This window comes from Pogona vitticeps, chromosome 6 (genome assembly GCF_051106095.1).
Source record: "Pogona vitticeps strain Pit_001003342236 chromosome 6, PviZW2.1, whole genome shotgun sequence".
Classification (NCBI taxonomy): Eukaryota; Metazoa; Chordata; class Lepidosauria; order Squamata; family Agamidae; genus Pogona; species Pogona vitticeps.
In genome coordinates, this window is record NC_135788.1 from 1,177,487 (window position 1) to 1,191,692 (window position 14,206).

Genomic DNA, 14,206 nt, shown 5'->3' on the forward strand with positions numbered 1-14,206 from the left:
GCCTTCTGGCTGCTCTCTTGTCTGAAAGAGGGCTGGAGGACGGCTATGTGGGCGTTCTGGGGGGGGCGGGGGTTACCGCTTGCAGCCTGGACCTAGGAGGCCTCTTGCAGCCAGTTGACGCTAGACAGCCTTTGCGGCTTCCTTCTGCAGGAGAGACAGAGGTGGGCGAGGAGGCAGGGGCCGAGAGGAGAATCGTTATCGGAAGGGGCACTGAGAGTCCTGCAACCAAGTGAGGTGCCCTGCCAGCCTTGCCTTGGTCTACCTCCACCTGCCATCCCTTGAGTCAAGGATCTAACAGATGGTTCACTGCATTTTATTTTTATGACAAAGGCTTACTGTTTTCGGAGCTGACATATTGTTAAAAGGGCCAAACACTGAAAAGAAGAGCTCGTTTATTAGGCAGGACGAGGTCAGGTTGATTCAAGTTTTGGAGCACATATTAATTAGGGCAGGATTCCCGATTTCCAAATTGGAGCCTGCTGAACCTGGAGGCTGCGCTCGGCTGGCAGCCTGATTAATGATTGGAGGCCTCTGTGCAGAGCCACGGTTTGAGGCTGATCTCATGCGCTGAAAGGCAATAAAAGAATTGTTATGCGAGGGAAGTGTTTCTTCTCAGATAATTGCTCTATTTATTTGTGTGACAACATGGAACATTCTGAAAAAGGGTTTCTGGATTCATTAACCCATCTGCCTGCCCTCAGCAGGGGGAAGAGTCTTCCAGAGTGAGAAGTGAGATGAAGTGCATGTGCCCCCCTCCCCTTGGAGATGGACCAGGGGTCCATGCCCACCTCGCCTGAAGGCTCCGTGGATGCCCAGTAGCCCTTGTGTCTTCCACGGATAGGACCTTAAATTCATGGTTTCACAACGTTGTTTCTAGATCTAACTCTGTGTGTGTTTGTTTCTCACGAGTCAGGAGGCCATTCTTATTCATCAAGGCCAAGGTTCCTTCTAAGGTGTCCTTCCCCCCCCCCCTTGCAGCCTTCCTCCTCCGAGCACCAACAACAGTCATTTTCAGTCCCTTTGGTTCCAGTCGCAGGTATTAGAATTGCGCACGGGGGCAAAGTTGCACACGCAAGGGGCAGAAAATTAGAGGGAGTGTTGGCCCAGGCTGTAGCAAAGGCACTGCCGGTCATAATGGTTCTTTGCTGGTAGAACCTGAGCTTACCAGTCGCGATGTTATTTCTAGCTCAGACGTCTAATGGTGATACAATAGAGGGCCCTACAGTTTGATTCAGGGACAATCCCAAGCAGAGCTTCTTTTCCAGTGGAATCTCACAGAGATGATTGCTGCAGTTTGATTTGCAGGCTTCAAGAAGCTCCATTTTGTAACTTCAGTTGCTTTGAAATACCCATCCGGCCTCGTTCATAACGTGAGCCACCGTGCGTTGTACCTAGACCCTGCCTGTGTGGAATCATCCGCCTGGGGGGTGGGTTACTGTCCATGTGCCATTCTGTTTACCTTTGTAGGTTCACGCCAAATGGATTCTGGACACGGATGTGTTCAACGAGTGGATGAATGAAGAGGATTACGAGGTGGATGAGAACAAGAAGCTGGTCAGCTTCCGTCAGCGGATCTATCTGAAAAATGAAGAGGTGGGTGCTCCCCTCCTTTTTTTGGCAGCTGTACCTTTGGATGTTCGCTTCCGTGGGAGGAGGCTTTGACTGAGAGCAGTTACGTGTCGGCTGTGGCCTGGGAGGAGGCAGCCAGTTTACTGACGGACATGGGTGTGGGGTGTGAGTCTCTTGCCACCTTTTCCCCCCAAAAGGCGAGGCGGTGCCCGGCATGGAACTGGCTGCGGAAGGGCGGGAGGGGGCCTGTTCCGTTCTGGGGATCCTCCACTCACCTTACCATTTTCCCCCTTGGGAAAATTCAGTCATGGTAACAGTGGTAGATGAGTGCATGGGAAACGCCCCCCCCCCCCAAAGGGCATCTTTCCTGGAAAAATGAGGCAGGGTTGGTAAAAGCATCCAGCGTGGTGCTAAAGCTGGTAGGAGGGAGCAGAGGGCATCCCTCTGCTACAGAGGTGAGCCCTGGATCTCAGTCAGTGGGTGGACAGTGGTGACCGTCTTCGCTTTCTCAACAGCCAGTCCGTAGCCCTGAACGGCGGGATCGGAAAGCCGCTCCAGGGGCCAGGAAAAGAAAGCATTCCCCTTCACCCCCTCCTCCTCCCGTCCTGGTGGAATCGAGGAAAAAAGCCGGAAAGAAGGGGTAAGTAGGCTGAGCCTCTTGCGGCTTGAGATGTATCTTCCTTTTCTGAACTGTCAGGGCTGTGGGGGGAGGGCCGAGAGAGATGAGCCAGCATCTCCACCTGGCTGGATGCTCGTGGCAGGCCCTGCTTATAGGCAAGTCTCCTTCAGTGGATGGCATGGATCTTTAATGCTTCCTGTTGAGCCCTGTTCCTTGATCATCCGAGGGGAAGAAGACTTGGTGCAGTCATTACTTCCAATCTAACGGGTTCTTCACAGCTGACATGCAGAACCTCTTTAACAAGCGAATTCCCTTTTTTGTGTTGCAAAGACTGTCCTAATGTAAACTGATTAACTACGTCAAAAAAAGGTCTAATTATACTGTTACTAAACTTTAAAATACAGTTACTTCTTTGTAGGAGCTTAATTTAAATGACAACACAGTGCATTATTTATAGTTAAATTCATAGTCTGCTTCCCTGCCATAATCCTTGAAAATAGTTAATAGCTGTGGTTGGCACCATTGCAACATGTAGAGTTCAAAGAATAAAAAAAGGTGATCACTTCAGACAGTCGTTTGTTAAGAGACTTAAAAAAGGTTCAGAAGCCCCGGTTTGTATCTTTGAGACCTCACTCACTGGCTGCCTGGATCCCTCCTTGGGAAGGAGCTCCATGAGACCCGTTGCTGCCTCACGAGAATCCCTGGGTGGGGTGGGAGGTCAATCTCACCCCCCCCCAAAGAGCCTTCCTTTCAGCTGTCGAGTATACCACCTTCCATATAAATAACTCAGTTACAAGTTGATGGCCAGCAGAGGTGGAACAAAATATGTGTTCTAGGAGTTCTACAGTTAGATGTAGGAAGAAAGTTACCCTCCTAGGTTTGGGATCTGGGGGGACGTGCCCAGATCAGGGGAAACCCGCTTGTATGCGCAGGCTGGCAGGAGTGAAATGGACTGGCTACCAGACAGATGCAACCTTACCAAACCGTTTCCAGGGCACGCGCGATGGTTTTGTGTTGGAGTCAGGGGGCAACCTGCCTTTTCTCCTTTTAAGTTATACCAAATGAACAAGCACAAGCAAGCGGTTGTGGCTATGGAACATCAGCCTACCAGTAACGAGTGCTCCTCTCTGTGTTCTTGTTGCCGTGCCGTATTAAATCTGAGGTCATTTTATTTTCCTGTGGGTGACAGGTATAATCCTGCTGGGGCACCGTCTTCAGTGTATGGGTAAAGTGTGGCAATAAAGGGCGATAAGGGTTCTTCCCACCACACACACACACCCCAAAATGGATGACTTTCAAGGCTCCTTCTAAACAGATTTCCTTGACATCCTTGAGAGGGGCTGGACTCGATCCAGAGGGCCCCTTCCAGCTCTTGTAAGATGATGATGACATATTCTGTGACACACAACGTCTTGAAATTTGGGGCACAATATGTAAGAAGCTTGAAACGGGTTTTGCAGGAGAGAGCAGCACAACAGTTCTCTTGAATGTCTCTGCAGCGTTGATTATTTATATGAGTTTTAGTTAATGAATTTATTCAGTTTCCATATGCGTAATAACAGCCGTTTTGAAGCAGCAGTTATCCGCAGTCTGGTTTGAATGGTGGGCGTTGTGGGTGTGTTATTGGGGAGGTACCATTCCTTCCAGGCTGGCAGCAAAGGGGAAATGCCTCTCAGACATGACTTGCCGTCTGTAATACTAAATGTTTATTTAAGTAAAACATGTTTGCATGATTCTCATCCTGCATTGTCAACATACATTACCAGGAAAACTAACACATTTAGATAATACTGTACTCAAGATTCAGAGGGCTACACCAACATAGAGTACAGTACTGAAATATGGCAATAATATCTGCTGGATTAAAATTTAGCTTCCCCAGAGTTCTTCTATCTCTCCGTCTCTTCATTATATATTTCCTTAATACCCAACTTGTGTTGTGTACTTCAGGGCAGTTTCCGGCTTCAGATGGAGGGAACCTTCTTTTTCCAACAAAGGAAACCTCCCTGGAGTCACAGAGAACAGTCACAAATGCTGGCATGCTTACCTTCATGCACATTGTCCTAGGGTTGCCTTGTGAATATCATTGCCCCAGAGGGGCCGGGGTGACTTCCTGGCTAGGGAGGTCCATTCTCTCGTCTGTATGGAGCAGAGCTGATGCATGGATCCCTGTTAGGAAAGGAGTTTTATCTGTGGTTAAATCTCTCTCACAGACAAGCCAGCCTGTATGGGAAAAGACGAGGGCAAAAGGAAGAAGATGACCAAGAGGATCTTACCAAGGATATGGAGGACCCCACCCCTGTGCCTAATATAGAAGAAGTGGTGCTTCCTAAGAACGGTAGGCTGTGCCCGGGTCTTGACCTTGTGGTTGGACAGAAGGGGGGCGGTATCTGACACCCATGCAGTATCTTTGTTGACCTCCCGGGTCTGTCTGCATAGATCTGTGCTCGTCTTGTGCTTGGTGTTTCAGTAGGCTGTTAACTAGGACTGGGCTTTCCTTTTGCGTAAGTCATGTGGAGAGCTCCCCAGCTTAGGCTCTCCTCGTCCCTTCTTGTGGGGCCAGGAAGAGGCTGGTGGACACTCCGGTCTGTCTACTCCCGGAGGGCTACGGGTGCCACAACCCCCCCTTTTTTTAACTGCAAAATTAGTCCTGTGATTTAAAGCCACTTTGCTTTCAAGTCTACTTTCACAAGCCTCAGCCCATTCCTATGGCAGGCACAGAGGAATCTCCCGTAGGGGCTGTGAAAGGCCTGAATCGAGCCCTTTAGCTTCTTTTGTTTGTTTACCTATTTCCATATGTTTCCTCCTTTGAAAGCAGGCATTTATCTAAGAAGTCTTAAAGCAAGGGGCTTCAAATCCCAGTTGAGTATGATTGGCCATGGAGGATTTGGTCCCGCCTCCAGCTCTTTTTCTTTTGGATTTTTTTCTCCCCTTCTTGAAGGAAGCCAGACTCTGCCCTTCTGCCTATGGCTTCCATCACCCTTCTCAAAGCTGCCTTGTGGATTGCATTTCCCAACACTTCAGTGGGTCATAGTGGTGTGTTAAGCACCAGCCTACATCTGCCTTTCCCAAAATGTAGACTGGAACCGTGTTTGGTTTCTCCTGCTTCAGGGCATCTAAAAACCTATTTGTTAGGATGTTTAGCAAACCCTCCTGGAGAAAGGCACACACTTCCTCAGAGCAGAGTAAATGACAATAAATACTGCCGTACCACTCAGCTGACGCTGGTGCTACACGTTTGACTGTGCCAAGCTGTGAGTCTTACCTCCCGTCACCCTGTTTCTTGTAAATTGAAGTGGGCTGCTAAACACTGTGCCATGTGAACGCCAGGGGTTTTGTATAGCTGGAGGTAACTGCAATACGATCAACCCTGGGTAAAAAGGCCATTTTCCAGAACAGGAACAAATAAAGGAATATGAGCCTGGTGAGAAAGCCAGTCAGCATTGGCTGCTGGCTGTGGCTGAGAACGGCCCACTCACTCGGATTTCAGCAGGTGTGGCCTCAGTTGGCAACTCTCATGCTATTGTCTTCAGATCAGTCAAGTAAACCAAGCTTGGAAGTATGGGGCGCGGGCGGGGGCAGAATCTTGCCTTCACACGGTTGCCCATGGTCTCCGCCTTGCTTTGGAACTGATTCCTGCCTCTTTTTTCTGCCATGTTTTACCCTATAAGCTGGGCAGTGTGACTTTTCCATTTGACCCTGAAATATGGGTGCAGCCCAGGAGGATAAGGATGCCACCTCACTTTGGCAGTATAATTTGCTTACTTTCCTTTTTGTAGTGCGTCAGCCGCAAGGCAGGAGAAAAAGAGGGGGGCACAGCTGGAGAGTAAGCTGCCAAGACAAGGGCCTCTGCCGAGGGCAGCCGGAGGGTCGGGGTGCTGCGCTGGCCATTATGTCTCAAATAAGGCACACGAACCGCCTGCACTCAGATTTTAAAAGCCGTGACCATACCGGCCTGCTTGAACACGGACGGCACAAACAAAATGAAAGTCTTGGGGTACCTTTAGGCATTAACGGGTTTATTTTCAGACAGACAGACAGACAGATAAGAACCCAAAGGAAGGCAAGTGGGACTCATCAAGGTTGTCAGTCCATAAAACACGAAGAGAGGATGTTCGCAAAAGGCTCCAGCCGTGCCTTTAGCATTCTCCTAAAGGCTGCAATGGAGGAGGCCAGACAACGCAGCTCCACTGGGAGAGCGTAGCAAAGGAATGGAGCCACTCTCGGGAAGGCGTTGTTTCTAGGAGGTGACTTTCTGGGCTTTTCAAAGTAGCCGCAACTATATTAAGAAGGGCTTGCTCCAGCTCCAGTCTTTTTTTAAGACAAAACCTTCTTGAATGAGCCTGGGGCCATCCCTGTCTCTCAGCCTCACTTTGCCCTTGGCAGAGAGGATAAAATAGGCCAAGCAGCCTAAGTGATTCATCTGTACCTGAGAAACCAACAAGTAGATTTACTGGTCCAAAGTGTCTCTTATTCTCTGTAAAGCCATATGGTGAACAAGAACAGGTACGTTTTATACTCCTCTGACTGACTGCTGGCCTGTGCAGTTTACTGGCTGAAGAGATGGCAAAACTGCCTTTGTCAATGGTCGTACAACTGAGGGTTCCACAGCTTGATGCGTCTCCCATCTTGTTTAATTTCTCTCCAGTAAATCCAAAGAAAGACAGTGAAAACACGCCTGTGAAAGGAGGAACTGTAGCAGACCTAGGTAAGAGTTGCGTCCTCTTTTTGCTTTTTAATAGAACCTGTTTTATTCCTCCTGTGATGAAGGCCGCCCTGGGTTGCCAAGCTTGTCACCCAGCCGGATCAGAAAGAAAGTAACCACCATTTTCCATAGAGATTCATTTCCCAGAGGGCTCTTTCTCTTAAGAAGGAAGCGGAGGAAAAGCAGAGACTGCCAAACCACTGATGCCCACTATGACCTTTTATCACTTCCCTCTCTAGCGGTTGGGCATTGGAAGAATTGTGATGAAAGTGAGGTGGGGATCAGTTCTGACTAGAAGAGTCAACACAACCCAGCAGCGCATCCTTTTTTCAAACCTTGTGCTATTGAAAGAGTTTTCCCGGCAATCTCTCTTCTGTGAAAGAGTACCACTTACATTTAACAGAATCTGTGTAATTGGTCTGACAGGTTAAAATTCACACCGTTACAAAATGAACTGGGGGTGGGGGTGGGGGAGAAACGGCTAGCTACCAGATCTTTTTAATGAACAAAAAGTTTAAAAGAAGGTCTGGCATTGTTTCCAGAAATACGTGATGACTGCAGCTGAGGCAGGTGCTCTGAGGCGTAGTGTTACTAGATTTGGGACCCCCTCTGAAATGCACACATGGACCCATTGGTCCGATCTTTTGCAGGGGTGCCTCTTGGAGCAGGTCCCCTCTTCCTGACAGGCAGGTTTGCTGATGCAGAGGGGGTCCGCGGGCCTCACAGGCCAAGCCTTTCATGCCCCTGACTTCCCTTGGGGACCTTTTCTCTGCCCCTCACATCGGTTGTCGAGAGGTGGGCTGCTTCCAGGCGTGAGGGTCCTGGAGCAGTTCTGAGTTCCCCTAAGTACCATGTGACAAGAGCTCCCTTTCCCAGTATACAAGGCAAGAAATGCGAGCTGCCTCACGCGCAAACCTTTGAAGCAATCCATGCCCCGTGTCCTTCCTCTTATCCTCCTTCCTTCCTTTGCTCAGCAAGTGTTTAGGGAGGGATTCGATTCTGCCACAACAAGAGCTGGTACGTGGTTTTCTCCTGTTGTTGCTCCAGACAATGTATTACGAAAGCTCAGTCATTCCCTCCATTTCTGATGGTCCAGGCTGTGAACTCTGTTGCTAACATAGCTAGAGCAGCATCTCTCCCTCCCCCTCACACACACACGCACACAGACAGACACACACACACACACGAGGAGGTGTCGCCCTGATTGGGAGACCCTTTGGTCTTTTCAGAAGTACCGAAAAGCATCTGGAGCGCTTGGGGCACCCCCTCCAGCCGCCCAGGCAGGGCTCTTGAATGGCTCCAGGGTGCTGACCATTCCTATGGCCCTGGGGTGCAGGGCTGGAAGAGGGATGACTGGAAAGCCAGAGGAGGATCCAGGCCTTGTAGGCCTCCCTTGCAGCGAGGCTGATGCGCGAGCCAACTGTGGTGAGAGGGGCAGGCGAATGGATTCCACCTCTCTGTTCCTTGTGTTTCAGATGAGCAGGATGAAGAGGCTGTGGCTGCAGGAGGAAAGGTAACCACCAGCTCTTCACCCAGAAAGAATGGTTAAGGAAGAGAGCTCCCAGCCCCTCTTCCTGGGCTGCCAAGGAATGGTTTCCGGCAGGAGCATTTAAGCCCATGGGGAACCGTGGGGAAGTTCCCTTCTTGGAGGGAGGGAGGGAGGGAAGGTTTGTGAGGCTTAGCACTGAAATGGTCACAGAAGGAGCTCCACCTAGTTCAGCGTTTTAACCGTGCCATGTCACCTGCCTGCAGACAAAGGGTGCTTGGGGTGCGTGTGGAAGGCCTTCCTCTACATGTCACATTCAGAAGTGCTGTTTCCTCCCAAACAAGGCTTCAACAGCTGGTTCGGTCTTGTTTCACAACCTGGGCTAGTGGTGGCTTTTCTTTTTCTATATTCTGTTCAGCCAGTTGCTGATTTCTGAAAGAACTTTGGTGTCTTTCCTCCTGCAGGAAGATGAGGATCCCAACAGAGGTGACCAGAGCCGCTCAGTAGACACCGGAGAAGATAATGTCACAGAGCAAACCAATCACATCATTATCCCCAGCTATGCCTCTTGGTTCGACTACAACTGGTACGTGACCGGGGGGGGGGGGAGAGAGAGAGGGAAGGAGGGGACGGGAAGTCATGATTGGAAGCCAGGTTTCTTTTGAAGATCAGGAAAGACCTCCTAACGGTTAGATCAGTACGACGATGGAACCCATGACCTATGGAGGTGGTGAGCGCTCCCAACACCAGAGGCATTAAAAAGAAAATTGGACTGCCACCTGGCAGATCTGCTTGGTTTTGCATTCCTGCCTTGAGCAGGGGGTCGGAATTGATGGCCTTAGAGAGGCCTCTTCCAACTTCACCATTCTGTGATTGTGCTGACACTGCAAACAGGGTTTCAGCCACTCCGTGGACTGGATGCCTTTTTCTTCCTCTTGTGTATTTCGTTGTTACCATGTTTCCCAAGAACTAAGCAGAGGCAGACCTTAGTTAACGGCTGTCTGGAAGTTCTGTTCGTTTAGTTTCAGGACACAACTTGGTGGGCTGGAAAGTGCCGCTCGGGTTCTCTCTCAGAAGCAAAAGCTGCTGTACCAGATGGGAGGCACTCCCTCCCCCTGGGCCATATCTGGCCTGCTGGGGGGGGGGAATGGCAGAGATTTTGTGTTTCCGCCTTAGGTGGAGGGTGGCGGGCTTCTGGTCCCCAGTTGGAATCAACGGTCAGGAGTTCCTTGAAAGGGATCCTGTGAGACACAAGGCCAGAGATTTGGATCACCCCTCCCTGTTCTTCCCTGCCCCCATCAGATGCAGCACGTTTCATGGATATGTTGGTGTGGTCAGGTTGCTTTCCCAGGTAGGGAAAAGGCTTTGGTGCTTAGTATGTCACCTGGACCGGTTCCCTTGGGATCTGCCGTTCCCGTGTCCTGCCTCTTTGTAAGGCTCATGATATCCCTACATAGGGAGTCTTTGTGGACGTCCACCATGGCTATCCTATCAAATGAATTTTTTTTCCTTTTGTGATCTTTCTGGAACATCGGTAGCGTGCTGAAGGCTCCCTGCAACTCTGGGTCAGCCCGTTTGCTGCTTCCTTCTTGTGGGGCTTGTTGTTTTACAGAGACGGGATAAAATTATTTCTGTGGCGCTTCCTGGCCTGAAGGGTGCTTCACGGACGTGTGCGAGTGCCTCTCGTGTAATGGCTGTCTGGGGAGAGTATTTTTCAAACCTGAAGTGTGTGTGCTCCAGCGCTCAGAACTAGGCTAGACGCTTCCCTCAAAGGGAATACAAATTGGCCTGGCGTCATTGCTGTTCTGAGACTTGCGTCATTTTGCTGCCAGAAAGGAAGGAGGAATTTTTTCCTCTATGTCCATTTGCTTGCTCTCACTTCGGTGTCACGTCTTCGAAATGTTAAGCAGCATTTAACAGGATACAGTGGCCATTTCAGCCTCCCTTTATAAGGCAAGGTGTGCAGGTAGTTTGTTACAAGTTTATTTAGTTGCTTCTCATTTCAGTGTATATCTGTTTGTGCTAGGGACAATGGGGTGTGTGTGTGAGAGAGAGAGAGGGAGGGAGGGAGGGAGAAAGAAATAATACTGACTCCCCCCCCCTTTAAATCCGTGGACACCTTCAGAGGTCACACCAAAGTGCTACACCGGTGGTTCCTATGCATGGGGTGGTCCGTCAGAGGCTACGAGTTACAAAGAACAGGAGCTGCTTTCAGGGTCAGACGCAGGCTCTGATCCTGCCAGTACAGTTTGTGGAGACCGAGATAATCTGGTCAGCCCCTGAGCGAAGCCGGGTGCTGCTGGGCCAGATCGGCCTTAGAGTGACACGAGGCTTGCTATGTTCTCCCGTAGGAGGGTTTTTGAAGTATGTGAGGGCCTCACCATTGCCTCCCCTCCAGTGAATTTACACAGCCAAATGGGAATTTGAAACTGTGTCCTACTCCAGCGCTCTACCCACTACACCAGAGGTCCCCAACCCCCAGTCCATGGCCTGGGGCCAGTCCATGGCCTGAGCTGGATCGGGCCGCGGAGAGAGGCCTCCCCCCCCCACCCCTGCACATACTCCCCCCCCCACAGCCTGTTTACACCTGAGCATGCACGCTTCTTCGCGCATGTGCATGAGCACAGGGGGTTGCCCCGCCTTCCCCAGCCAATCCATGGGGCTAAAAAGTTGGTCTCGCAGCCCTATACAGAAAGCTCCCTCAGACAGGAGATTTGCTGCTAATATGTGATGTGCTTTGGATCCTAGCCTAAGTCTAGAGAAACATGTCTGTATGCCTATTTAAAGAGGAAAAGGGGGGTGAAATTGAATCAGATGTACGCTACACTGACTGTATGCTGTTTGTTTTCTAATAGCATTCACGTAATTGAACGCCGTGCTCTTCCGGAATTCTTCAATGGGAAAAACAAATCTAAGACGCCAGAAATGTAAGTAAAAGTAGGAAGAAGAAGAAAAAAAACCCAGGCATATGGGGTGCTGCTCACTTTGCTTTTTACAGGTTCCTTTCAGTGCCATCGACTGGCCTGAGGCTGCTGTGTTGGAGGTAGAGACGCAGTGCTGTGCATTCATTCCTGTGCACCCGTTTGGGGGCATGGCCTATGCCTGCTCCCTCCCGCCAGCCTCCCCTTGAAATGTCTTCCTCTTCCCTGATGGGAATTCGGTCTGCTCTGGTATCTCCACTCGCGTCTCGTGAGCTCGGAGCAGAATCCTCAGGCTTGGCTCAGAGTGTGACTGCACAAGCTAGCCGGCCTCTGCTGCCGATGGGACCCGTTCTCCGCTGACAGGTTGTGTCCAAAGGTTGGAGGAGGGAGAGTGGCGGGTCAGAAAGTCTGATGCCCGAACAGGTTCCCAAGATCCCGATAGACTTTCTTTTTAGCCTTAAAAAAAAACTGGTTTGGGTGCCTGCCCATCCTAGGGTGTGGTTACTGTATTCAGGCACGGGTCAGTGCTCATCATGTCCATTTGCCCTCCTGCGTGTCTGACCTCTGCCAGAACAGTGCCTGATGTGTGTGTTAAAAAATTCCCCCCACGCCACCCACCCGGCTGTGGCGGCGTGATGTTGTCCCTACTGCTGAATATCCCGCTTTCACCATCCCTCGGATGGCTGTCAGTTGCCGTGGTTGCTGTTGCTTTAAAGCTCGGACGCCTCTTGTCTGCTACGCAGCAGAAGGCAGCCTGGTGGGCCTGCCCAGCCGTTAATGTTGCAGAATGTCAGTGAGCATGCATGGCGTATCTTCTCGGACATGCGAGACAGCCCTTGGCCGTGAAGCCGCCTGGTGAGGAGCTTCTTGCATTCTTCCTCTGTGGTCCTTTTGTGGTCTGGAAGAAAAGCCAAGTTCACGAGCAACGCTTGGGAGGCTTTGTTCAATTCTTTGCCGTTTGCTGTTTTTCAAACCAGCAAGCCTTGCTGCTTTCAAGCCGCGAACTAAACTGAAAGAATTGCAAACGAGAGACGACAACCAAGGCAGGTTTTTGTCGTGCTGTCCCATACACTTTGTGATGGCAGAATCAGACGCAGTGCCCCAAGGAAGGGAAAGGGTCGCTCAGCTTGGCTCACACGCAGCATTGAACCTCGCCTAGATGGTGTAATGAGAAAAATCTCACCGCTCGATTATGCAATTGGATTTCTTATTTTTTCTGTGGAAGTCAGAAGTCATTTTATAGTTCAGAATTAACACTTGTCAGTGGTTCTATGCAAGGCCCTTCTAGCAAGGCAGCAGAAGCCCTGGAACCTTGTGATCCTGAGGGCCACCCATTCTTTGTTGATTCTGAGCAGTTGTCAAGAGCCAGCCTTGGCACGGAGTGTGTTTCCATGGTCAGATCCCAAATTTATAGAAGTGTTAATTGTTATTGCTAGAAGAAGCCTGAAGGAAACTCCGTTGTTCAGTCTCAGAAATATTATCAGCAAGCATCTATAAAACGCCAGGGCCCTTGTTCTTTCAGTATGCTGCCCTTTTGAGGGAGATTAAACTGTTTTTAGCTGCCAAGGGAAGCGGTGGGCTGAAACCAGTAGGGTGAGCCATAGTCTTCTTTCCTCTTTGGCAAATGGGAAGGAGGCAGACAGCTCCAGGGGCCCTCTGCCTCTTGGACGGGGCCGTCATGGTCGTCTTCCTTGTTTTTGGAAACAAATGGGACTTTATTGTCCTCTCCTCGGGGCCTTGGCTGAACTCAAGGTTAACGAGAGTCGGCATGCTTGTTATCCCAACGTGGCTTGCAGAAGTACAAACAACCCTGGTTTGTGCCAGCAGCATCGTCACTGTCACAGGTTAGAGGAGGCTCTGTAGCATACCTCTTCCCCTTGTTGTTCAGCCGCCACAGATTCTCCATTAATGCATGGCTGAGAGCCTCTCTCTCTCGCGCTCTCTCTCTCTCTCTCTCTCTTTTTTTTTTTAAGAGAGGAGCAGAGAATAAAATATTCTCCTACACCAGCCGGGCATTATTGATTTGGAAAGCGGGCCAGATTCTCCGTACTCTTGCCCAACCACTAAAGGCTCAGTCTGAGCAAGAAGGGGAATCTTTGAGGGTTTGCTTAAAAGGATCCTCCTGGGACATAAGCGTAAACATAACTGAACGCATTTTAAAGTGTTAATAGTATTTCATTGTCAGATCGCAGAACATCTAAGAAGGCGTCAAGGGTTTTGCTTTGAGGGCTACACATCTGGAGAAGTGGTATATGACTGTGATTGTGAGTTTACTTTCAACTGGGTGTGTATGTGTTGTCGTTGTTTTTAACAGTCCCTCTTCAGTAATGATGAGCACCAGAGGTTTTTTGTTAATAAAAGGGAGTGATCGTGATTCTTTCTTGTTAGGCAAGAACCGGGCGGCGGTGGGAGGACAGGACCAGAGGGATCTTCTTCTGCCCTGCAGATTCTGAGAATTTGCACAGTGTGATGGACAGAGGGGTGGAATCAGGGCTCAGGAGACCGGGTTCCAAGTCCTTGCTCTCTCTGGAGTGGTGGTGGAAGTGGCCAGCTGCTCCGTAGACATCCACTGTACTCAAAGACCTTGTGTTAAAGATACTTTTAAGTCACCAGCTGCCTGATAACACAGACCAGCCAAAAGGTCTTAATTCTACTTGCAGCTGACCCCTTTCTCTCTGCCCGGTCGTCCTGAAAACAGCATGTAAGAGGCCCCTGGCCGCTGTCCTTCCAGCGTCAGATTCCTTTCCCAACTTAGGGCTTTGTTGCCTGGCCTGAGCATCCAGGTAGGAGAGAGTATTGTGTCTGAGGCTATAGACTCTGTATTGGCCAGGAGACTGTTTAAATCCTGAGACGGGAAGCAGGAAGAGCATTTGGAGAGGAGCATGCCTGGAGGTTTTGTTCCTAGT

General features: G+C 50.1%; 1 protein-coding gene across 1 annotated transcript in view; it reads left to right on the top strand.

Moving 5' to 3' along the window:
• Positions 1-14,206, top strand: part of SMARCC1 (SWI/SNF related BAF chromatin remodeling complex subunit C1) — a 79,375-nt gene that overhangs the window by 21,140 nt on the left and 44,029 nt on the right. Inside the window, exons 9-15 of the mRNA XM_073002706.2 lie at positions 1,468-1,593; positions 2,085-2,209; positions 4,402-4,526; positions 6,837-6,896; positions 8,369-8,406; positions 8,844-8,965; positions 11,235-11,306. Of these exons, the coding sequence (XP_072858807.2) occupies positions 1,468-1,593; positions 2,085-2,209; positions 4,402-4,526; positions 6,837-6,896; positions 8,369-8,406; positions 8,844-8,965; positions 11,235-11,306 (668 nt within the window). The remainder of the gene's footprint in view (positions 1-1,467; positions 1,594-2,084; positions 2,210-4,401; positions 4,527-6,836; positions 6,897-8,368; positions 8,407-8,843; positions 8,966-11,234; positions 11,307-14,206) is intronic.